Genomic DNA, 25506 nt, shown 5'->3' with positions numbered 1-25506 from the left:
TTATTATGCTTCTACCATTGAATGGAAAAAAAAAAACTCTTTCGAAAATCTATGCTTATTATTATTATTATCACAATGTGTCGTATGGTTGACCACAAGAAAAGCATAAAGCATGTCTCACATGTTCAAAAACTCAATAATTAAATCATTGTTACGCTGGAAAGTTACTAATTAGTGGTAGAAGCTTGTGCCATATTTTCCCGTAAAATTACGGGAGCCTAGTTTACTAGTAAAAATGTCTATAATGTGGCCATCATACAGGTGATGTGATGTATTAAAAAAGGAATTAGCAAGTTCCTCCCCCCATGCCGAGAAAACATTTATTCTTTATTGTGTTCAATTCATTTCAAAATACTTCAATTGGTACGCGCAAGAAATAGGCCAATTCGGCAGCTTTTTGTTCAATTTCTTGTGGGGTAAAATTCTCATCAGTACGACTGTACTCTGATTGTACTCTGATTTCCATATAAAGGACGCGGCGAGGATAAAGATCAACTTTAATCTCAATTCTGATTGATTGGATATCTCTCATAAGGAAGCTAAGGAAGATGCGACGGCTTATTCCAGAAAATTTCCAACGAATAATGCACACGATTCTTCATTCATCTCATCATGAGTTCTAAGAAAAATATTTTTATTGTATTTTTCTGTCAAAAGATAGATGTGATTGGCTGAGTTTTGATAATGCAGTGTAGTTGCTATATAGTATAAACTGCTCTATGTAATTAAAGTTATTAATTATGCATTCGTTTTGATCTTATATATTACATATAGTTTTATAAAGCTTCAAAATATAAAAAAAAAGAAACTTATTTTTTGTATTCTAACTTATTGACATCATTATGGCATATTATCAAAATCGAAAGAAAAAAAAAGATTTTTAATTTATTTTTAAGTCTTATAAAATTATATGCAATTATTTTTTTTTTTAGAGAGAAAGATAACATACTATCCGCTTTGTTTATTTCTTTTAAAAATAATAAACTTAGCTGAAAATGTAAATCAACTAGGACTCGAACTTGAGACCTCAGATACCAACTACCAAATCTTTTATCACTTGCGCTAGAACATTCTAGGAGTGTAATGTGGGCCGTGGCAGGCTGACACGGCTCACATTATTCGGGCCGATTCGGGCTAAGTATTGGCCCGGCCCGACCCAGTTATAAATTTGGGCCGAGCCGTGATCCTCCGTTTCGCCCTGCACGGGCCGAGCTTCGTGCCCGCCCGGTAAAAAGGGTGGTTTTTAAAAGTTCTCCCAACCTTCTTTTGTTATATTTTTTTGAAAAAAATTATTTTTTTAGAAAAAAATCTAACTAATTTTTAAATTATAACTTTTTGACTTATAATTTCTAATTTACAAAATTATACTTAACTTTTTTAAAACTCTTTTAAAAATTTTATAAATTTTTAAAAAAACTAAAATACCAACAATAGAGCTAACTTTTTAATATTATTAATCTTTAGTTTTTAACCAAAATGCCCTATCTAACAGTCAAATTTTTGAATACTAGTTAGAACATTCTGATCATTTTTACCAAAAAGATATATATTTTAATTTTTTTACCTTTTCTTTCAAAATTCTTTGCCTCATCTAACCAAAGCATAGTTAGTTAATTCCGATTCGGCAAAAATTCGGTACGGATATAATACGCATAAAATTTGTTTTCTAATCTTTAAATTCGTTGAAAAATTCGGCTTAAAAACGGATTCGGCATAAAATATAAGATATAAGATATAAAATATAAGATAATTTATATTTAAATATAAAAATTATATATATTTTTTATTCATATTTTCAATAATTCGGGAATAATTCGCGAATAATTCTCTATCTATGGAAAAAATTCGTAAACGGACCGTTTAATTCGGATTTTTAATAATTCGCGAATAATTTTCGAATAATTCGCGAATTAACTAACATAGAACCTAAGATCACACCGCATTCCAGTCCTCTGTGAACGATCTTCTTCTGGGTGAGTTCAGGTTTAGATCTTGTATTATAGAATACATTTAATGAGTTAGATTTTGATTTTGAAATCTTTATTACAGGTTTTTAGAAGTGCACTGCAGAGAATTAAGAGAGAGAGAGAGAGAGAGAGAGAGAGAGAGAGAGAGAGAGACACTTAATTAGTCCAAAAGTGGTCATTATCTAACGAAGGAGAGAAGCAAGAGAAAAAAGTACTCAAAAAAAGACTCTTCTTGTGTTGGTATCTTGTAATCTACAAACTCTTTCTCCATTGATAACTTTTGTCTTTATTCGTCGTGCCCACAACTTTTGGGCATCGAATTTTCTGCATTAAAGATTTCATTAGCATCTTTAGTTGGAATCTTTGACTTGGATTCATGTGTATCTCATGCCATTTAAATATTAAAAATTAAAAATATCACTCTCTACTGATTTAAGTTTTCAGATAATAACGGTTGTTTCACAAGAAGTATCAGAGCAGTAGGTCATAAATTTGAATCCGGACGTGAGAAAAATAATTCTTTCATTTAATTTAATAATGTCGGCCTCTTACTTAAAAAAGAAAAAAAAAAAAAGATAATAAGAAAATCTCGAATGTGAATCATCAAATTTTTAGCCAACTACACTTGATACAGTGTATTTTACTTTTTTCAACCACAGATACTTTGGGGCATAGTAAAATCTGCTGCTAATTTTTATTCTTAACTCTAAATTTACATCTTGTTTTTTGTGTGCAAAGAAGTCCATGTTCTTCCCCAGTAGGTGCCTTTCACCATGTGCTTTAATTATTAGTTATTATCTTTTCTGATTTTTCTTCAGAAAAATTTACAGATAACCCCTCACTCATATACTTTTTTTGCGCTAGGCCTTTCAACTATTTTTCTTTGGATTAATGCCCTATCAACTTTTGATTTTCTTTTTTAAATTCAAATTGTGCAGTGATGAAAAACAACTTGAGATCTTGTTAAAATCGGGTGGTTATTTTGTTAATTTAGTTGTTCAACACACTTTTTTCTACTGATGAAATCTCAAATTTTATCAACTGGTGACGGTCAGCAACTAACAAAGTCATTAATTTTCATGATATCTAAATCAATTGTAGAAAAATTACTCAGATAAAAAGAGTTAAAACATTGGAAATGTCACTAAGGGTTAATTTATAAAAGTACTAGGTTTCATACTTTTGAAAATCTAAAAAATTTGAGAGTGCTTTCAATCTTTCCTTCTCTCATGATACAAAATTGTGGTGACAACCCCTATCCACGAAGCATGCAACCACTTTAAATTCAAAAATTCAAAAAAAATCTAAATATTTCTTTAACCTTTCAAAATATAAAATGGATGCTTTTAAAACCACAATCTAATGGTGGAGATCGTTCATAGCGTTGCTTTAAAAAAAATTTGCTAAATTTCAATTTGTCGTCCTATGGTTTAGTTGATTTTCACTTTGCCATCATGTGATTCAAAAAGTGGCACGTAATCACTCTGTAGTTTTTTAAAAAATTCACCTTGCTATCCTATTTGATGGCAACTTTTATTACTGAAACAAAAATGATATCACAGAATGGTTAGGTATAATTTTTTAAACTATAGTATGACAAAGTAAAAATAAACTATACCAAATTAAAGTTTACCCAGAAGAAAAACACAAAAGGTGGAGGGTCTATTTCAAAACTATTAAAATGTGAGGGTGTCCCAATACATTTTTATAATTTTTCCTTTTTTATTCTTCTTCCAATACTAATAGAAAAGGTTTGTACTTGAAAACTTCAAATACTATCCATGCGGTTTTGCACTTTCTCACGTTGGTACTCTATAGTTTAAAGTGTATCAGTTTAGTACTCCGTGATTTCATTTTATTTTTATTATTCCTTCCACTAATTTTTTTTCGTTAAATCGGTGACAAAGTTAAAACTAAAAGGTACTAAAGTGAATATTCGATAAACTTAGGTGGGGTATCTGAAATTTTTTGTATATAATTTAATGAAATGTTAACAGAGGAGCTGGCGAAAACAGAAAATAAAATCACAAGGTACTAAATTAATACACTTTAAACTATAGAATACTAAAGTAAGAAAGTATGAAACTACAGGAGTGGTATTCGAAGTTTGCCCTTTTCAGAATGGGTGTCTCATTTATCATGAAATAGTTGCCAACTTTGTTTAATTTGCTAACATTGACATCTTCTTTCTCTGGGCCCAGCTGGGGTTCTCTTTTCCTCTTAGGTAACTGTTCTATTGGAGGAAGAAGATTTGTTTTTTTTTAAGAGAGGAAAAAAAAAAAAAAAAGAATCATAAAGAATCATTAGTGGACTTCTTTATGTCAATTTTCTTTCCAGTTTTTATATATATCTCTATGATTCATCTTTGTCATTGTTGTTGGTTTATTTCCTTGCACAAGGTAATTCCTCTTTTCTCCTGTTTACTTTTCTCTGTTGTATGCATAGTTAATTACTGATCATTCTGAAGTTCACTGTGTTCTTTACAATCAGATTTTAGATTGAAACTTTTAATCATTACTTATTTCCCAGTTTAATTCCCAAAATTGGGTTTGATTTAGTTGCTGTATTAAAAATCCTCATCTGCTCTGATGGTATAAATGCTTCTTTTTCAGATTACACACCATATCCTCATCAATCTTATCTCCCTAGTTATTACTCACCTTTTTCTTTTCTTTTTTTTCCAATTTTTGCTTCTCATCCAATACCCTTACCACATACCTAATTCCTTTTTGGAGACAATTTATAGTTCTAATATTGCTAATATTGGGTTCTCTTTTCTTCTTCTTCTTCTTCTTCTTATAATTATTATTATTTCCAATTTGAGCTTCTTATCCAACATACTTACCATAGACTCTTTTCTTTTTTTTTTTTGAGCATTTTAGTTTTTGAAAAATAGTCCTCAAATAGATAGATATTAATGGAAGATAAAGGAGGTGCCAATTCATAGTTTAATGTTGGTTACTCTTTTGTTCCCAGTATTATCATTATTATTTTTCATAACAATTTGAGCTTCTTATCAAAGGCACTTATTGTTGTAGGACAGGTATAGAGTCTTATGTTTTAGAGGGGCTCCAAAATATGATTTATAATTTTATTTTTTTTGAATTTTAAAAAAATATTTGAAATATTTTTTAAATTTTTTTGAAATTAAAAAAAATTAAAGAAAATAGAAAATTTAAAAAAAGTAGAAAAAGATAAAATAGGAAAAATAATCAGGAGTGAACTCACTTTGAGACTGGACTCACTCTAAGGCGATGTATTCCCGAAAGAAAAAAAAGTTGCTGATGCGCGAAAGCTCCGAATCATCTTTATCTTTATTAATTTATTAAGATCATCTGCATTTTATTTATGCTATCTTTAGTCTTTGATATACATAACTAATTTCGAATTTGATCTTATTCTATATGACCAACTAAAACAGCTTTATCTAAAGATTAACCAAATAATAAAAATCTAAAAGTAAATGCAAATAAAATCAAATAAGAGAATAACTAAAAATTCTCATTTAACTGACTGAAAGATACGCTCAACTAATCTAATCTAAATTAAAAATGATGAACTAAATCGGTGGTTAGTGTTGGTTCAGATCTGTTCTGCATCACTTACCATGTACTTCAATTTTCTTTCCCAGTTTTGTTACCAAATTAGTCCTTGAAAGATGTATGTGGTGGAAGACAAAGGAGGAGCAATTGCTCTAATGCTGGCTGCTCTCTTCTTCTTGGGCACTTGGCCTGCTGTCCTCACACTCCTGGAGCGCCGCGGCCGTCTGCCTCAGCACACTTATCTCGATTATTCCATCACAAATCTGTTGGCAGCAGTTTTTATTGCTTTAACTTTCGGTCAAATTGGAGACAGCAAGCCGGATATGCCGAATTTCCTCACCCAGCTTACTCAGGTCAGTGTTTTGTTCCTCATTTTAGGCTTCAATTTTGGATTCATTTATGTTGGTGTTGTTTCTGGTCTGCGCAGATCTGCAGAAGCTTACGAAATTTCGAGAACAAGATTTACCCCTTAATAGTTTGAAGTATTGCACATACTTTTCTAAAAGTATGAATTGATATCTGTCTAAATTACAAGCACATTTTAGGGGCGATTATTGAACATATTACGGCATGTCGAGAATTTTAGAGATGCTTTTATACATCTTTGAAGCGCAGTTTTAGTGATTTTAGTTCATAAAGGTGTATGTTTTCCTAAACCAAGTCGATTAAATCAAGTTTTCCGCAATACATACAAAGATGAATATAACTTCTCAAAAGGGGATACCAATAAAATTCGGTTTCTGGAATAAGATGTTTATGTAGTTGAGCTTATCCTTGGAGTAATTTTCTCCTTTGGGACTTTTCTTTCTTTTACTTATTGATCTGATGATGCTGTAAAACAAAATGAGCTCTAATCGATAATTAATTCTTGTTTCCTCGTTGACGCGTAATGATCTACAAAGTAAGATAATGTTTCTGTTCCACTCTTTAGCACCAATTGATTAAGTGTGAGAATTCAAGATTTACTTGAAAAATTGTTAGCGCAGTTCGATGCAGGTAATGTGCTTCTTGAAATCATGATTGGTTTTTTCTTCACATTTCACGTACAAGCATAATAAGATTATCTTACGCCTGTATTTCTTTGTGCAAATAAATAGTTCTTATTCTTAGAATTCAGAGTGACCTGTATACTCCTAGTTTTCCTGATAAAACGCTTCGACCTGAGAGATAGCTATATTCCTATTATTCGACTTTATTTTGTTCAATGTCACTACTCGTGACGAATATAATAGATGAACCAGTTTATGTTTTATTAACTAATGATGGATGCTTCTTAATGAAGGACAATTGGCCTTCAATATTATTTGCAATGGCAGGTGGTGTTGTTCTCAGCCTCGGAAATCTTGCCACTCAGTATGCTTGGGCTTTTGTCGGCCTTTCGGTAACGGAGATCATCAGTTCAAGTATCACTGTCGTTATAGGTACATAGTTCTTTCTTTTTCCAGTTCTAATCTTCGGTGTTGTTCTCAGTATCAAATTTACGGCTTTCAATAACCTATTTATTCCTTCAAGTCGATTCGGAACTTTCTGGTATCTTCCATACCATAATCTCTCTTTACTTCAAATTTATGCTGTACAGAAAAAGAGCATGTACCTTAAATTTATCTGCCTTGTTTGAGATTTCCAGGCACAACCTTGAATTACTTTCTCGACGACCGCATTAATAGAGCTGAGATTCTTTTCCCGGGAGTAGGGTGCTTTCTAGTAGCAGTATGTCTCGGCTCCGCCGTCCACTCCTCCAACGCAGCTGATAATGAAAAGAAACTGAGTGGTTCCTCAACTAACTACACGAAAACAACTCGGTGCTTTTTTTTTTTTTTTTTTTTTTTTTTTCTATTTTCATTTTTTTCCCATGCTTAATGTAAGATCAAGAAAGATTACTTAGGCTCCATTTGGGGTTTATGGGAAGCGCAATGAGAAAATGTTTCATTTGTTTAAGATCAAGAAAGATGGAGAAATGAGCGGGTCTCTAGTGACAACTTTTCGTGTCGCAATATTGTTTAAGCGAGCGGGTCTCTAGTTAAGATACGTTTTTCATATTGGTAGAGTTTTTAAGGGCATATGTTGAAGTTCAGATCAAGAATGTTAAGTGTCGATAGATCTTGAAATGTATCCAAGAAGATGTCTCTTTCTTTAATGGATTCTATGTTTTATCATCCACTATAATGAACAAATTTTTACAGGGCAAATTCAGATGTATCAAAGGACATGGAGAAAGGAGTTACTAATACTTCAGACCCTACTGTTGGTGTGGAGAACGCAAAAGCCGGTACAGCAGAATACCTCATACAGCTCGAGAATAGACGGTCAATTAAGGTTTGAGGCAAATGATTCATGCTAGTCTTATTCAAACTCTTCTCTCTGACAAAAGTCAGATTAGTTTATATACTTGTTTCTGAATTTTGACCCTGGTTTCAATTAGGCAGAGATTCAAATTTCGGACAATTCAAATCCTGAAAAGTCGCTATTTTAGCATCATTATTATTGTTCACAGTGCAGTTGCAAATACGTGCAGCTAAACAGCCCCTAAGTGCAATAAGACTATATTTGTAAAAGTTGCGATATATCAGACTAATTCAGTGTACATTTCTATATCCCAGGTGCTAGGTTCCAACTTATTCTTCGGCCTCGGAATAGTATTTTTCTCTGGACTATGCTTCTCCCTCTTCTCTCCTGCATTCAATCTAGCCACCAATGATCAATGGCACACTCTGAAGAAAGGTGTGCCGCATTTGGTGGTCTACACCGCATTCTTCTACTTCTCGATCTCGTGTTTTGTTGTCGGAATCGGTCTAAACATATGGTTCCTTTACAATCCCGTGCTCGGTCTGCCGCGATCGTCGTTCGCGGCTTATTTGAAAGATTGGAAAGGGAGGCAATGGGCTCTTCTTGCCGGGCTTCTCTGCGGGTTCGGAAATGGATTTCAGTTCATGGGTGGACAAGCTGCCGGATATGCTGCTGCTGATGCTGTCCAGGTTTGTAATTCTTTTCTGGTAAAAAATGTAAAGAACTTATTCTGGTCTGACTATCAAACCTTTAAAAATTTTGATTTCGCTATCGATCCTTTTATCTTATTTGATTTGAGTCAGTTAATGACCCTTTAACTTTAGAATTTAAATGCGTCGTTTATTTTTACAGGTTTACTTAGTATATATTATGTAATTTATACAACTATAAATTCATTAAAGTAAGTAATTAGCGAACTGTCAAATGACTTCAACCAAACAAATTGAAAAGTTGGGTACTAAAATCAAAATTTTAAGAGGCTAGATAGTTGAATCAAAATGGTCTATCGTTCAGATAAGTTCTATACTTCTTAACGTTCTTTTCTTTACTCCTGACCTTCCATTGTAGTCTACAAATTTCTAAAAGGTTTCAGTTGCATACGCGCACGATCGAAATCTATAATTTCTCTTATTTGTGAATTGGCAAAAATAATTTCTCGTATTCATGGAACTCACTTTGTCTCTTTCTCTCTCTTGAAAAATTACAATAGGTGGTGCTTCTCAAGGATTACTTATATCCATGGTACTTGTATAATGATTTATGAAGAAAGTGTTGAAGATAAAATATAAAAATACTGTTATCTGATATCTTAAACAGAATAACGGTTGTTTCATATAATTTAACATATAGTTTCTAATTCTTTTTCCCGCAATACTTTTCTTTTTCTAAATTTTTGAGCAGGCATTGCCGCTAGTAAGCACTTTTTGGGGCATACTCCTTTTTGGAGAGTATCGGAAATCATCGAGAAGGACGTACGCATTGCTCGTGAGCATGATTTTTATGTTCATCGCTGCGGTGGCGGTTCTAATGGCTTCTTCAGGGCATAGGAAGCAATAGTGTAAAGAAGATTTAAAATGGGTGAATTCCTCTCCACATCAGTCAGGGATCAAACTTTATTAATATATAGAGATTTATACATGAATGAATAGGAAATATACAATCATGAAATCCTTCAAATTAGGCTCCTTTCCTTCTTTGTATTTGGCAATTTATTCTGTTGCTTCTTTTGTGATGAATCCATATCATTGGATATTAAATTTGAAACATTGCCTTTTATACTCCCCCTCAAACTAGACTGGGGGTGGGACCACAGTCCTAGTTTGTGACGAAAAGTATGAAACATATTTTTGGGTAAAGGCTTCGTACATATATCAGCCAATTGTTGCTTAGAGGAAACGAACCGAGTTATGAGTGATCCAAGAGCCACCTTCTCACGAACAAAATGATAATCGATTTCAATATGTTTGGTGCGAGCATGAAATACCGGGTTGACCATCATATATAGTGCTGCCAAATTGTCACAAAATAGCGTATAAGGATGAGGTTGAGGTATACCGATATCGCGAAGAATGAAGGAAATCCAAATAAGTTCCGCAGTAGTAGAAGCCATTGCACGATATTCTGCCTCCGCACTAGAACGAGAGACTGTTGGTTGTCTCTTTGCACTCCATGAGATACAATTGAAACCCAAAAATGTGCAGAAACCCATGGTTGAACGACGAGTAGTGGAACAACCCGCCCAATCAGCATCAGAAAAAGCATAAAGATTAAGCCCACTTTTAGCAAAAATTCGTAAGCCAAGGTTAATAGTACCACTTATATATCGTAGGATGCGCTTCACCATATGAAAGTATTTGATCGCGGGTTTATGCATAAAATGACAAACGGTGTTGACGGCATAGGAAAGATCCGGTCGTGTAATGGTTAAATATTGCAATGCTCCAACAATTTGTCGATATTGTGTAACATCTTGATATGGAGAGTCACCATCATTGGACATAAATGGTTTAGTTGTCATTGGTGTAGCAACCGGCTTGCATGATTGCATGTGAGCACGAGTAAGAACATCATAAGCATATTTAGATTGAGACAAAAATAAACCATATGGAGTTTGATGTACCTCAATGCCAAGAAAATAGTGCAGCGGACCCAAATCCTTCATAGAAAAAGATTTTTCAAGAGTAATAATCAAATCATCCAAAAGAGATGGAGTGTCACTAGTTAGAATAATATCATCTACATATAGTAAAAGAATAATAGTGCAACCACCATTTTTATAAACAAAGAGAGATGAATCCGCAACACTGCAAGAAAATCCATAGTCAAGAAGAAATGAGCTCAAGCGATCGAACCAAGCCCTAGGCACTTGTTTGAGCCCATATAATGCTCGTTGAAGCTTGCAAACATAATTAGGTCGATTAGAATCAACAAATCCAGGTGGTTGCTCCATATAGACCGGAGCTTGGAGATGCCCATGCAAAAATGCATTTTTAACGTCAAGTTGACGAATAGGCCACTGCTTAATAGTTGCAATAGTAAGAATTATTCGAATAGTAGCTGGCTTGATCACAGGACTAAATGTCTCAAAAAAATCTACTCCTTTTTGGCTGTATCCTTTGGTCACGAGTCGAGCTTTTAAACGATTCAAAACTCCGCCAGGTCGAATCTTGGTTTTGAAAACCCATCGACAACCTACCACATTCATATCAGTTGTGCGAGGAACGAGTTCCCAAGTGTTGTTAGCAGCTAAGGCATCCATTTCTTCTATCATAGCAAGCTTCCATCCTTCATGTTTCAGGGCACTTTTAATAGTTTTGGGTTCTACAGGGATAGCGGAAGTGATGGTTAAATGAGCATATTTAGGATTTGGTTTAAAAACTCCAGCTTTACTTCTAGTTACCATGCTATGAGATGGTGATACTTGACTTTCTTGTGGAAGTGGGTCCTTGTATGTAGGCATAGTAAATGTGCCTTGATCAAATGGTGCAGTCATTTCATAATCAGAATGAATCTCTTGGGCAGTAGAATGCATTTGATCATGAGTAAAGGAAGCAATAGAAACATCATCATGTGATTGTATTGGGGACTCATTAAAGAGCCTTGCTCTATCGGAGTCATTTGAGGAAGGTTGATTCATTGTATTTTCTATTTCACAAGGATGCTTCCATTCATGAAAAATAGATGGCTCATCTTGCACTGCTATTGTATTAGGGACGTCGGTTGTTAAAGTGAATGGAAAAATATTTTCATCGAAAATAACATGACGAGAGATATAAACTCTTCCTGTTGGCCGATACAAACATCGATATCCTTTATGTTTCTCACTATATCCCAGAAAAATGCATGGCAATGATCTATTATCAAATTTATTTGTAGCATAATGTCTAAGATATGGATAACAACGAGATCCAAAGGTTCTGAGAATAGTATAAATGGGTTGTTTATTGAATAAAACAGTATAAGAACAATTCATACCCAATGCCGGAGACGGTAGTCGATTAATTAAGAAATTTGCTGTTGCAAAAGCATCAACCCAAAATTGTTTCGGCGCATTAGCTTGATTTAGCATAGCTAATCCGAGTTCCACCACATGCCTGTGTTTGCGTTCGGCAGCACCATTCTGTTCCGACGTTCCTGGACAAGATAACTGATGTACAATACCTCTATCAAGTAAATGATCAAGAAATTCCTTTTTGATAAATTCTCCACCACCATCTGATTGAAATATTTTTATTGTTTTATCAAGCTGCTTCTCAACCATTTTTTGAGAAGCAACGAAACAACTAAAGAAATCCAGCTTTCTCTTAAGAGGATAAAACCAACAGTAGCGAGAAAAATCATCAATAAACACAGCATAATATCTAAAACCTTGCACTGAAGAAACTGGAGCCGGTCCCCATAAATCACAATGTATTTTATTTAATGCCTGAGTCGATCGATTATTTGAAGGATAAAAAGGAAGTCTTGAACTTTTGCTTATTTGACAACTCGTACATAAACTACTAGATTTTTTATTGACCGAAATCAAATTGTTTGAAACAAGATACCGCAGCACCTTCGCTTGTGGATGACCGAATCGTCTATGCCATACATCCTCATCAGCTATTCAAAAACGTCTTGAAAAGAAGGCTTGAACTTTCGGCTTATTAAAGACATAAAGACCTCCATGCTTACTTCCCGATGCTAGGACCTGCTTTGTCTTCAAGTCCTTAATTTCAAAACCATCATTACGAAACTCAAACTGGCACGGATAATCATTAGTAAGCTGTGAAACTGATAATAAATTTTGTTGTATATTTGGGACTAATAGCACCTCTCTTAATGGTATACTAGATTTTCCATTAGTAATTCTAGTTTCACCAATATGAGAAATATTCAATTTATCCCCATTTGCAACTATAACTGAATCAGATCCTTTATATGGCTTCAAATTAACAAGTTTACCTGCATCCTTTGTCATGTGCGCTGTTGCTCCCGTATCTGGAAACCATTCCTCATCTTGAGCGCTTTCAAGTTGCATTGCCGCTAAGGCTTGTGGAATATCCTCTGCTTGATAGCTGTTATCAAATCTATGCCACCTCCATATCTTTGGCTTATGAAGGCCATGGAGTGGTTTGTTGGGTTACTTTCGTGTCCTTTATTTCTTAATTCATGACTTTGAAGCAAAGGAATTAAGTCAGAGTAAGATGGTACTAGTGGTTTTAACATAGCCGTGGCAAAAGACTCATACTGTGGTCCAAGTCCACTTAAGAGCCAAAAAACCTTGCTTTGATCAGAGACAGGTTTGCCAATAGCATTTAATTGATCACAAATCGACTTAAACTCTCGTAAATATTCAGATAAGGAAGACGTACCCTTCTTCATATATTGAAGTTTTGAGAGTAATTCAAATTCACGAGCCTGCGAATTTTGAGAAAATGCATCTGCAAGAGCTTGCCATACATCTGCTGAAGTCTTCACACCAACGACAAGTCCCAGGACTTCTTCGGAGAGAGTTCCGGTGATCCAAGCTTTCACTAGACGATCTGTGCGCGTCCATGCTGTGAAATCTGGATTTTGAATTTGGCTACTTTCGTCGGATGAAGGTACTTCGTGATGTGGTGGCTTTGATTCTCCAGTGATGAAACCAAGTAAATCTTGACTCTCGATACCATAAAGAAGGTGATATTCTCTTGGAAAGGCTCTGATACCATAAAGAAGATTTAAAATGGGTGAATTCCTCTCCACATCAGTGAGGGATCAAACTTTATTAATATATAGAGATTTATACATGAATGAATAAGAAATATATAATCATGAAATCCTTCAAATTAGGCTCCTTTCCTTCTTTGTATTTGGCAAATTATTCTGTTGCTTCTTTTGTGATGAATCCATATCATTGGATATTAAATTTGAAACATTGCCTTTTATATAGTGATGCATCCGAAAGCGCTCTTTTTTGTTCTCTTTTTTTGTAATCTCATTTTACTCTTTTTCTTCTTCCCTTACTTAGTTCGCATTTAAAGATACTTTGTCTGCAAAAGCATTGATCTGTTTATTGTATACAAAACTTGTGGAGATTTATTTGTCGAAAAGAAGAGATGGAGACAAGATACACTCTCTGCTGTAAATGATACCTCTAGTTTTGAATTTAACTGTTTCATTGTGTTCTAATTTTCGATTTTGTTATAAATTGAATCAAATGCTCAAATTTTGCGTCTGCGTAGATGTGTTGATAATATTCAAGCATGAACTGCATTGCTAGAAGTTGAACATAGAAAAAATCAATATGTAAGAGATTAGATTAAAAGTTATGAGAAATTTGTATTCTTTGTAGCTTTGTGAGCTGTAAAAATTAGGTGGAACTGTGGTTTGTAGGTGAAATAATTACACATAAATTTAAAGTGCTCAGATACAAAAATAAAATTGCACATACAACCCAAAAAAAAAAAAGAAGTAATGCTATTAAACTTCTTTAAAGGTTAAAATAGTGAAACAAAATTAGAAGCTAAGTTTTAAATGTAGAGTGAAATCTAAGAAGCTTGCAGAATTAGAAGTAAATAAAAATTAAAATTAAAATTAAAAAATTAAAAATTTTAAAAACACCACTAATAAAACCAATATGAAATATGCTATAAGAATAAATAAATTGGTAAGGAACAAAATTAAAAGTGCACATACAAGAGAATAAAAGTAGTTAAGACAAAATAAAAAATATAGGAACTAGAATATAAGAACAGGAAAGTAATATGTAGGAACCAGAATTAAAAACACCATCACAATAAAATGTGTAGTGAAAACAAAATTAAAACTCACTATAAATTGTATTAAAATAAAAATTAAAATTTAAACTAAAACTCTCTATAAATTAATTTAAAATTTAAACGCTAGAAGGAGGGCTTGAACCTCCGACCTTGTGGTTAACAGCCACACGCTCTAACCAACTGAGCTATTCCAACTTATATTTTATTAGCAAATTAAAATTTATAAAAATTTAATTATGAAAAAGTTTAATTCACCTATTTTAATTTTTTAAGCATTCCATCTTAATTTGAGTCATAAACATAGGCTTGCTCAGCATATTATTTGGTTTCAAGTCATAAAAATAGGCGACACACTAGCAGATTAGGTCGGGTCATATTGGATTTTCATTGCTTAGAGTTTTAGGTTACTTGGGTTTAGAGTCTAGGGTTCATGGTTTTTCATTCGAATTTAGATTGTCTAAAATTTTCTAGTCGTTTTAGCTCGATTTGGTTCAAGATTTGGTTATCTTGAGTTTTAAGTTGTTTGCATTTGGATTATGTTGAGCTTAGACGATTTGATTCAGTCTATTTGCTTTTTGGTTGTCTAGGGTCTACGTAGCTCTTATTTGAGTTCGGTGTATTTGAAGTTTTAGATCGCTTCAGGTTGAATTGTTAGGGTTTGAGTTTTTGACTATGAAAGTTGATTGCAGTTCGGTTTTTGCGTTAGTCCTGTCAACTTTCATCGACTTTGATTACGTAAATTTAGAATTGTTCCATTTTCTATGCAGTACTTTTTCCTGTTAAATATAAAGTAGACTTCAAATTGCTTTCTGGTTGTCTAGGGTCTATGTAGCTCTTGTACGAGTTCAATGTGTCAAAAGTTTTAGATCACTTCGAGTTGAGTCGTTAGGGTTTGAGTTTTTGACTATGAAAGTTGATTTCGGTTCGGCTTTTTCATTAGTCTTGTCAACGTTCATCGACTTTGAAATTAGAATCGTTTCATTTTCGACGCAGTACTTTTTCATGTTAAATATAAAGTAGACTTCAAATTCGCCAATAAACCACGAAAACTATCCACAAGTAGTGAAATTCTATAATGTTGGATAAAATTAATTAAATACCCAAAAATCAATCGCAAAAATCTTATAGATTTTTACATACCTCTTTTGTTGCGGAATGTATTACGATTATCAGAATCGAATCTCGTCTTATTTTACGAACTCGTTGATCCGCCAACGTCCTGTCTCAATTTGTTGCACATTGTTCTTACTCGTTGCAATCCAGCTACTAGAGTCGATCGCCGCACACCGCCCAAATCTCTAGGGTTTCAGATGGTGCCCTAGAGCGAACACAAGAGAGAATTTTTATGGAGAGATGATTCTTATTTTTTTTATATCACGTGTGTGGTCAATATCTCATGTATTTATAGGCCATAAGGGAGATATTAATTCTAATCATATTCCAACTATTTAAACAGATTAGGATTTATCTGTTAGATTTATTCTTTATCCCAAGTGGGCTAGAAATATAACAGATAATTATAAATATTTATTTCTTACCCCATATGGATTAGAAATATTTTAGAAAAGTCCCAATATGGACGAATCCTAACATATAAGAAATTGGCCATTAGGTTTGATTTTCAAATATTCAAAATTGGGTTTCGACACAAGATGAAATACTCCCTCTCATCAACAATGACACAAAATTCCAACAACATGAAAAAGGAAAATAGGGGACTCAAATTTCCTGGTTGATCTTGTGTAAACTACCATTTATTAAAATATAATCTATAAAGATTAAAAATTCCTCTACTCACAAAATGTAATTGAGACATAAATAACTACTCAAATAATAATCAAAAGTGCAAAACCGATTCGCATCCTACCAACTAACAAATAAGTTTTGTGAATGCTTCATCCTGATCGTGCATCTTACTTTTCTTATTTACTACTTTTGTAGCTAATCTGAAATTTATAATCTAATTAGTTAAAAGTTTTTATTTAAAGAGAGACGCAGAATCAAAATTGAGTTTTTACAGAGTAGGGCTGTCAACAAGCCAAACACAATCTAGTTCGCAAACAGTAAGTTAGATTATTAGTACTATTACTCGGCGAAAAATTGAAAAAAACTTAAAATCTTAATCTAATTATTAAAAAATATATGTTTCTTTGCATTTGGATTGGTTTAAAATCCAAATAATATATATATATATATATATATATATATATATATATATATATATATATATATATATATATATATATAGGGGAGAGAGAGAGAGAGAGCTATATTGAACTGAACATGAGCGAGCTAATCCTGTTCATGTTTAACTAGTTTATTAAACGAGCGGTCAATCTCAAGCTCATTTCGAGCCGAATATAAGCTGGCTCACTAACATCAAGCTGAATTGACTGTCGTAATGGTTTGTTAGTGCGTCCATTAGCTCTACTGAACTCATTTAATTTGGATCAAAATTATGAATTTGGAAGCCAAATTTCAAAAAATCTCTGCATATACATTGCATTTTTTTTTCTTTTTTACTTTTACCTTTCTTGATATTAAAATCGTAGGAAATATTTTGGGTAAGTAAAGCAGTGACTCTCAAATATGTCAAAGTGCACAAAAGTTAGGTGGAGAGAATAATAATTAGTGTTACTTGGGAGATTGCTTTTCCATACCTACCATAATATCCACATCACAAACCTACCCTAATACTCTCCAAAGGTTAATTGCACTATTGGTCCCCAACTTTTTTCTCCATGCAATGAGGTCCCTTACTTTTAATACATGTTTCAATTAAGTTACTATCATTAGAAATTTTGCTAATTTTAACAAAAATTGTCATGCGGTAAGGTTTGGCAAGGTTTTCGTTCCTGGCATGGCATTAATATGGCAAACATTGATTTACACTGACTCCATAATTTTTATTGTAATTAATAGATTTTTCAAATTGGATAAATATTTATCGTCTAGATTTTGAGTATAAATTTTTGCCCCTACTCTCAATCACTCAAAAAAAAAAAAAAAAAGAGTGGAGAGGGCTATTTCAGAAGAGCCTATAGTTAATGGGTCTTTATACATCTTTGGCACAAGAAAAAGGAAAAAAAGGGGTAATTACCCGTTTGGCTTGTGACACTTTTAAACTCTAATTTATTTTAATATTTAGCTTGAATTTTTTAAATTTTTATAATTAAGTCCCACAATTTAATTTAGTTGACTAAATTTTAACACATCATTGATGCAATCATCAATTACAATATTGCTATATCACCTCTACATTAGCGGTATATCAATATTTAGTCAATTGAATTAGATTTGATTGCGATAATTGTAAAAGTTAGAGGCCAATATTACAACAACTTAAAGTTTGAGGAGTAAAGTGTCAACACGGTCATAGTTTGAGGACCCAATGTGCAATTTACCCCCAAAAACACGAAACGAACCAAACCGACCGAACCAAACCGGACCGAACTGGACCGGTCGGATATTGTGCGAAGCGTTAATATTCACGCCCCACGAACACACACTCTCTCTTCCCCTTACATTTCGTGGGGATCTCGGATCGCATTTCTCGGCGCGGAGAGATCGAAAAGAGAGGTTAGGGTTTGCAATTTGGGATCTTTCAATTTCTTTTAATTTTTTTCTATCTACTCATCGCTCAAAAACGCTTTTCTAATTCCGTTTTTGCACCGTTTTTTTCATTTTTTTTTTGTGCATATTTTTACCGTGAATTTGTGATTAGCGGGAGTGTTTTCGAATGATTTTAGAATGTCGCATGTACCTATTGTCACTAATGAATCGTGCCTAGTGATTTGAATGGTTTTGTTTACGATTGCAAAGGAGACGCTCTTAAGGTGTTCGATCTTTTGCTTCAACGAAAAAAACCTTACATCTGTGATTTTCTTAGTTCTTCTTCTTTTTCATTTTTCTTTTTATATTGGAATTATGATTAAAATTATTATCTTTTCATGTTTTGCTATTAAAACTTTTATCTTCTCTGTGTTTTTTTTTTTCTCTTGTATATTTCACTTTATTCCAAGAATTGTGGAAAATTGTGAAATTTAGTTTCCAAATACTTTTAATAGTGTAGATCAAGTTTAACGGAGCCGATTGTCGATTTGGAAGCGACATCATTGAAAACAACTTGGCAGCATAGAGGCTTCCGTGCTACCGATAGTATACCAGCCTAGCTCGTGTGTGTATATACACACATATATATGTATATATGTGTGTGTGTATGTGTATTAATGTAGTGTTAGATCCACATATCTATATTATATATATATATATATCCACTTCATTTATATATATGAATCCAGTTGGTGCTTGTAAAGCAGACTAGTGCTTGTGTTTAATTCACAGATTATATACTCATCCGATTATTTTTAACCCATATAGATTATACTATATACACCAAACACACCTCAACTCTAGGGGGCCACCATAATCTATGATATTTATAATTTTAATACCAATGGCTAAAAATCACAACCCTATATTTGTACTTAATAACCATACGCGAAGCTCATTCTATATATATTAAAATATATCTTACATTAATTATATATAATATATATATTAAAATAATATAATATTTTGCTAGAATTAGTAGTAACAGATCGATATATTAGATTTGTTTATGATGAATAGGACAAATTGATGATAGACAAGTTACATGATCTAACTTTTAAACATCTGGAAATCAAATTTCAACACATTTTGCGATATTGGTTCTTTGCTAACATACAGTGAACACAAAAATGAATGGCATGGAATCGATATCCTTCCAAAAGTGATGATACAATTTTTATATATTGAGGATTTCACCGTCACTCCTCTTCATCTTAAATAGTTCACAACAATCTTTACACAAACAATTTTATGAATTTGAACTCTTCTATAGTTAAACCGCCATATCGGCATTAAAATTATTAGATTATTGTGACCCTTTGATCGTTCAGCTTAGGATACCAAAATCTACGAATGAAATTCTAAGATACATTTAAAATGGTCTAGACTCATGGTCAACTGTGGATCATCAATTTGGAAGCTCATCTCAAAATAAATTGGTGAGTACCAGCATTGACTACCGATAGTAGCCCAGTCAACTATATATATATAATATTATATATATATATATATTAGAGTCCGGCTAAGGTTGCTAGCTAAATAGCACCAAGCATTGGCTTGTAATTTTCTATCCATTAGATCTACGCATGCTGAATCATTCTTCACCCGTTAGACAGTATTAACTATTGCAACACCACCAGCATCAACCTAGAAGGCCCACATCATGCTAACCGACATCCCTTTAATCCAAGGTACGCCGAAAACTTACAAGCACCAAAGACTTGGTACTTTTAAAGCATAGGGCTCAATTCTATATATATATATATAATATATAAAATATATATATATAGTATATTATTATATATATATACACACTAGAAACAAAATTGTTTTGAATGAAAGTACGAGAACTAGGTAGGAACATCCGGATTATACAGGGAATATGTATAAATTTTGCTCCTGTAGATTCTGATTTAGTTGGTTCAGTGCTGATTTGACAAACAATAGGAAGAAAGCAACCGACGATTTTGAGTTATACTGAAATAGAGTTGCAGAATTATTTGACGAAACGAAATAAAATCCATGGATTTTTTTTTTCAAGTTAGGAATTGTTTTAAAGAGTTTAATTTGTTCTATGTAACTTGCTGTTATGAAAGGTGCAAGAGATGCCTCATACTCGTCTTGAACATATTATAAGCACAATGTATGATAACTTGTTGCAAATTTCTTGAAATCAATCTTAACTTTGTAATTGAAATTTGTCGATGTTGGTAATTGACAAACCATGGCTACTTATTTTGTGGAATATGTAGCTGAAAGAATGAAATGAACACATGATTCTTTGCAATGCCAGGGTCAGATCAGCTATTATTTATACTCGAATCAAAAGAAATTTCATTTTCATTAATCTTTGGTATGCGAGTTCATAAATTATGTAAGATTTATAGAATGTACATTCACAATTCGAATTGAACTCCGAAAAAGAAAGAGTATCTTCTAATATTTTCTTTGGCATATGTGTGCACTTATACTTCTGTCCCCACTTTCAATTTCCTTCTCATTTTACAAATTTCCATCTATAAGATTCCATGATCATATGCTCTCTTTTGATGATTAATTATAGATTTATGGCTGGGCTGGTTAATGTTCGGATCAATCCAGTTCGTCCATCCCGTTGCTCCCGTCGTTCTATTCTTCAAACATCACTTGCTTCTCATCTACCTGTGAGATTGCTTACGCATTCATTCAGTACTATGAAACCTTCCAAGCCTCTCTTTGTTGTAGCAGCTTCATTGGAGGTCTCAAAGGGTACCACTTCCATGCAGTTCGCCAACACTTTACCTACGAAAGGTTATTTCCAAGAATTTTTTATTTTTCTGTAGGAATGGTTTTAATTAGCTTTAAAATTAGACATCCTTGCAAAATCATCCATTTTAAATTACTCGCTTGTAATATCTGAGTTTGTTTGTATACCCGTCGAAAAGCAGTTTCTTGAAAAACTACTGAAGGGCCTGCGCTTTGCAGCGGAGTCATAGTTACTGCTGAATCTTGAACAAATAGTAATATTATTTTTAAATTTTGATAAATATTTATTCGCCAATCATAATTTGGAAGTGTATTGAAAGTTATCTATAAAAGCCTTTAATATCGATAAAAATTCATAAAACTAATATAAACTTTGGGCAATTTGAAAATGATCATTTAATATTTTAAAATTTTAATTTACTGTTTAACATTTTAAGCTATTAGATTTGAGTTATTTTATAGCTTTAAGAAACTATTGCCTGCACTTGATGCATCTGTACATTTCATCATGTCTTCCTTTGTTGTTCAACCCATTTAATTGCTTAATCATCTGCTTCATTAGTTACAATTTTCTATATCATTGGTAAATTTTTCAATCTATCTGGTTAAAATTATTTGATTCAGACAAATAAAAGGATCTTAATATAAAATATATATAATTAAGGGGCGTGGCTCCTTTTCACTTTGCCACCCTGTGGTTCAAAAGTTACACTTAACTACTCGGTGGTTATTAAAAAAATTTCACTTTGTTATTCAATGCGATGGTAAATTTTTTTGGTTAAAATAAGGTTACAACCACATAAAAATTAAGTGCAATTTTTTGAACCACGGGGTGGCAAAGTGAAAACGAGATAAATTATAGAGGGTCAAATTGAGGTTTATATATTTAAAAATTAAATGCAGTGTATGAGTATGGTGTGTGAGATGTATGCGTACTCCAGGTGCAGATAATAATTTCTCCTGGGAAGGGAGGTTGGTCTGGTATGCGAGAAGCGAGAAAGGGCGTTGTGTGGGTTGGACACATCTTTGAAAGCAGGTGTCGGGGATGCCTTCTAGCCGGCCATTAGTAAAATGTATACATACCCTTATCATAAGTTGAGGAGTCACCAGATTCATGAGAGAAGGTGGGTTTCTCTTGGAAAAGTTATTCGAAAGTGGGGCATTCTTGTAACTAGAGGGGTTTGAGAGCATATATGACAATGCTGATTTTGCAAGGAAAAAAGAATGTGAATGGATGATTTAGCAACGATAGATATGTAATATCTGTAGATTGAATTATTCAAACATCTAGTGTGTTTGTATGCAGAGATTCTTGAGATCTGGCGCAGTGCTGACGCGGTGTGTTTTGATGTGGACAGCACCGTGTGCTTAGATGAGGGAATTGATGAACTAGCAGATTTCTGTGGGGCTGGGAAAGCTGTTGCAGAATGGACTAATAAGTAAGAACTTGTTTTTTTACTATGTAAAATGAAATAAGTGTGTTTAATTTTGCGAGTCCGAGAACACTTATGTGCTGCCATCCCTTTTAAGAGTTTTCAGATTGGTCCCTGACTTTCAGTTGCATTTCGTTGCAATCTTAACCTTTTCATTAGATTTCTCTGTTAAGTTGGATACGCTGAGGTAAACACCATATGAGAAGTTGAAAAGTCAATTACATCTATTTTAATGGAGGAACTTAACGGAAGGGTAAGATTTGAATAACAGGCACAGCAAGGGTGTTAACAATTAGATAGTTAGGGTAAAGTGAAAGGGTAAGATTGGAACATTACACAGGTTAGGGTATTAACAAGTGAAAGATTGGGGACCAAACTGAATCTGTGCTGAAAAGGTTGAGAAGCTTTATTCTAGTATAGAATTTCTTTAAATGTAGAAGTTGACTCCTGAATTATCACTTCTGATGAAATTTTAGGGCAATGAGTGGTTCTGTCCCTTTTGAGGAGGCTCTTGCAGCGAGGCTTTCTTTATTCAATCCATCGCTCTCTCAAGTTGAAGATTTTTTGGTCAAGAGACCACCGAGGTATTTCAGTTATTTTCGCCATTCTGGACTGAACATTATTTGATTTTTAAAATGGTGTGTTCCGGAAGAAAACTTATCTAAAGTTTTCAACTGGAATTTAAAATTGAAAATTTCTTCTATCATGCTTGGTAATTAAGAAGTATGTTTTTTTGGGTGTATGTGTGCATCGAGTTCTAGAGTCTGAACATTCTGTTTGTCAATGTTGATACTTTACATCCTCATTCTATCAGAACATTCTAGAATTTAGAAAACCGTTATCTTCAAACACCTCCATTATCTTCATGTGCTACAGTATTGATTTTCTAAGCGATAGCAACCTCATTCTGCATTTTCCTTTTTCTTCTAATTTTGAATAACTGATGGAAGCCATTATCTGAGCTTGTCAATGTTCATCTTAGCTGGATGTTGAATGGTAGGAATCACTAGATTTGTGCATTAACCACCGCAATTTGTTCTTAAAGTCAAACTACATCTACTTTTATGCCCATTTCTTACTAAGAATTTGGCCTTCTGACTGAACCTTTCAAATTTGCAGAAAAAGTGCTGAAAAGTACAAACGAGTCATAAAATAAGTCTTAACATGCTTTGTCGGCAATAGATATCCTGTATTCCAAATTTTGATGGCTAAATTTTCACAAAAGTTGTTCTGGTTTTCACATGAACACTTTCTTTGAACTTGTGGTAAGTGCAATATGCATTAATAAACATATTATGCCATTTGTCTAGTAATCACCATGTTACTATGTGGCCACTTGATCTGCAGGATTTCTCCAGGCATTTCTGAATTGATAGAAAAGTTGAAGGCTAATAAGACTGATGTTTACCTTGTATCTGGAGGTTTTCGCCAGATGATCAAGGTCTGCTCCTTAATTTTATATGTTGTCTTTGTTTAATATTTTCTTTCTTGTGGCGCATTATGTCATGTATATTATAATACCCGTAAGAACTATAATATTTCTTTGTACTTTTTTGTTTTGTTTTTTTTCTTTTCTAGCCTGTTGCTTTGGAGCTAGGTATTCCCCTTGAAAACATCTTTGCAAATCAACTACTCTTCGGAAGCTCTGGAGAATTTCTTGGGTTTGATACCACGGAGCCTACTTCGCGAAGTGGCGGAAAAGCGACAGCAGTACAACAAATAAGAAAGGTTTGGACCCATCTTTGAGCATGAAGTTTTATATTTGCACTTGGGTGCTGATTGTTATTTATTACTTTCAGGTCCATGATTATAAAACACTAGTTATGATTGGAGATGGTGCAACTGATCTTGAGGTAATTCTTTTTCTTTGGTTCTTTTACATTTATACTCCCTGTAATTTACATAACTATACCCTAAACGGTTAAAATTGTTGTTCCATACAAAAATATCTGCATTTTTAAAGTGGAACAAGTTTTCAAAGAGGTTTCACTAGTCGAAGTGTATAGAATCTATAGATCTTAAAAGTTTTTGAGAGCATACATGAAAATTCATATGTAGCAGGGCATAAATGGAATTACATGAACTTGCTGTGGTGTATCTATAAGTATTGTTTTCTAATGTTTTTAAGTTTTAGTTGTCCTTTGTGCCTCAGTTTATTGAGTAAACAAGATACAGATATACATTGTTCATTAATGTTCTTATATGCTCGTAAGTCTTCTAAAGTTGAAAGAGAAGGAGCTTTCTCCAGAAGCACCTTTAATATGTATATATATATTTTTTATTACACCTTTTGAATAAATAATCATTCTGATCATTGCTTTGAGCTCCATGGGCCGATTTATGACTGGTTAACTTAGTTATCCTATCAAACATGCCTCAATATATTTTCCGTTCATAGCACATCATATTACATGTTATGCTTCTATTTTCTGCACGTGCTCCACTTCCGTTCGAATCCAATCATCTTTAAAACAAAATTGATTTTTAAAAATCAAAATGAAGATAAGGCTGCAACTCACTGGGCAGTGGTTGGTTGACTGAAAGTATCAGATAGGATGAAGGGCACAACTAATTGCTTTTTATGTTGATGTCTTCTTCCTTTTTTTTTTTGTTTCCTCCCATCAATCAAAATAACCCATTTTGTCAAATTTTCGTGTCTTCTAGATCATTTTGAAAAATTTGAAAGTTGAATTTAGAGCTTTCGAAATTTTCTTGTGTTCCTATTTGCAGGCTCGGAAACCTGGTGGAGCTGACCTGTTTATATGCTATGCTGGGGTACAAATGCGAGAAGCTGTCGCAGCAAAGGCGGATTGGCTGCTCTTTGATTTCAAGGAACTAGTAAAATCTTTAACATAAAACTGGAATCTTTGGAAAAAAATTGCATCTCAATGCATGAAGCCTTGCACGGAATTTTATTTTTTAAGATTATTCTTTTTCATCGGAAAGAATGATATTAAGATGGCTTGTGGTATTTTTCACATATCTGTACATAATTTAATTAACCTTGTAGCTGTTATTTCTGACTTTTGTTCTGGAATTGTTGTCGTATTTTAAGAAAAATAATTTGGAAGGGAACATTAAGTAATTGTAACTTTGGTTCTTCATGTTTTGATGGAGCTTTTGCAGTATGATCTCTGTTAGATGTAATTTTGTGATGTTAAGTAAATTGTGCCATGCA

The 25506-nt window shown here is 33.3% G+C and overlaps 2 protein-coding genes and 1 non-coding gene across 5 annotated transcripts; 2 read left to right on the top strand and 1 right to left on the bottom strand.

Annotated features, from left to right (window-relative positions):
• Window positions 4083-13693, top strand: LOC109718022 (ureide permease 2-like). Of its 3 annotated transcripts, none has more exons than XM_020244004.1 (7): window positions 4083-4191; window positions 5599-5862; window positions 6792-6930; window positions 7137-7311; window positions 7693-7825; window positions 8110-8484; window positions 9197-9503. In XM_020244004.1, exons 2-7 carry the CDS (start codon window positions 5626-5628, stop codon window positions 9350-9352), a joined length of 1215 nt encoding a protein of 404 aa, XP_020099593.1. In that variant the 5' UTR covers window positions 4083-4191; window positions 5599-5625; the 3' UTR covers window positions 9353-9503. The 3 variants fall into 3 exon arrangements, with proteins under 3 accessions (XP_020099593.1, XP_020099592.1, XP_020099594.1); XM_020244003.1 differs by lacking the exon at window positions 4083-4191 and adding an exon at window positions 4239-4366; XM_020244005.1 differs by lacking the exon at window positions 4083-4191 and adding an exon at window positions 13496-13693 and having other exon boundaries at window positions 5179-5862; window positions 9197-9362.
• On the bottom strand, window positions 14660-14733 carry TRNAN-GUU. The gene has a single exon. It is a non-coding gene; the product is annotated as a tRNA-Asn (tRNA).
• LOC109717884 (phosphoserine phosphatase, chloroplastic) lies at window positions 17986-25456 on the top strand. Its single transcript, XM_020243824.1, has 8 exons — window positions 17986-18117; window positions 20714-20940; window positions 22202-22334; window positions 22805-22912; window positions 23676-23769; window positions 23907-24056; window positions 24128-24181; window positions 25059-25456. Exons 2-8 carry the CDS (start codon window positions 20718-20720, stop codon window positions 25182-25184), a joined length of 888 nt encoding a protein of 295 aa, XP_020099413.1. The 5' UTR covers window positions 17986-18117; window positions 20714-20717; the 3' UTR covers window positions 25185-25456.

Source organism: Ananas comosus, linkage group 12 (assembly GCF_001540865.1).
Source record: "Ananas comosus cultivar F153 linkage group 12, ASM154086v1, whole genome shotgun sequence".
Taxonomy (NCBI): domain Eukaryota; kingdom Viridiplantae; phylum Streptophyta; class Magnoliopsida; order Poales; family Bromeliaceae; genus Ananas; species Ananas comosus.
Note: the sequence above shows the minus strand (reverse complement) of the source record. Positions and strands in the feature narration are given on the sequence as shown.

Coding starts and splice junctions, on each gene's coding strand:
- LOC109718022 (XM_020244005.1), top strand. CDS start 5,626: ATGTATGTGGTGGAAGACAAAGGAGGAGCAATTGCTCTAATGCTGGCT. Junction 5,863..6,791: donor TCCTCACCCAGCTTACTCAG/GTCAGTGTTTTG, acceptor TTCTTAATGAAG/GACAATTGGCCTTCAATATT. Junction 6,931..7,136: donor AAGTATCACTGTCGTTATAG/GTACATAGTTCT, acceptor TGAGATTTCCAG/GCACAACCTTGAATTACTTT.
- LOC109717884 (XM_020243824.1), top strand. CDS start 20,718: ATGGCTGGGCTGGTTAATGTTCGGATCAATCCAGTTCGTCCATCCCGT. Junction 23,770..23,906: donor GTTTTCGCCAGATGATCAAG/GTCTGCTCCTTA, acceptor TTTCTTTTCTAG/CCTGTTGCTTTGGAGCTAGG. Junction 24,057..24,127: donor CAGTACAACAAATAAGAAAG/GTTTGGACCCAT, acceptor TATTACTTTCAG/GTCCATGATTATAAAACACT.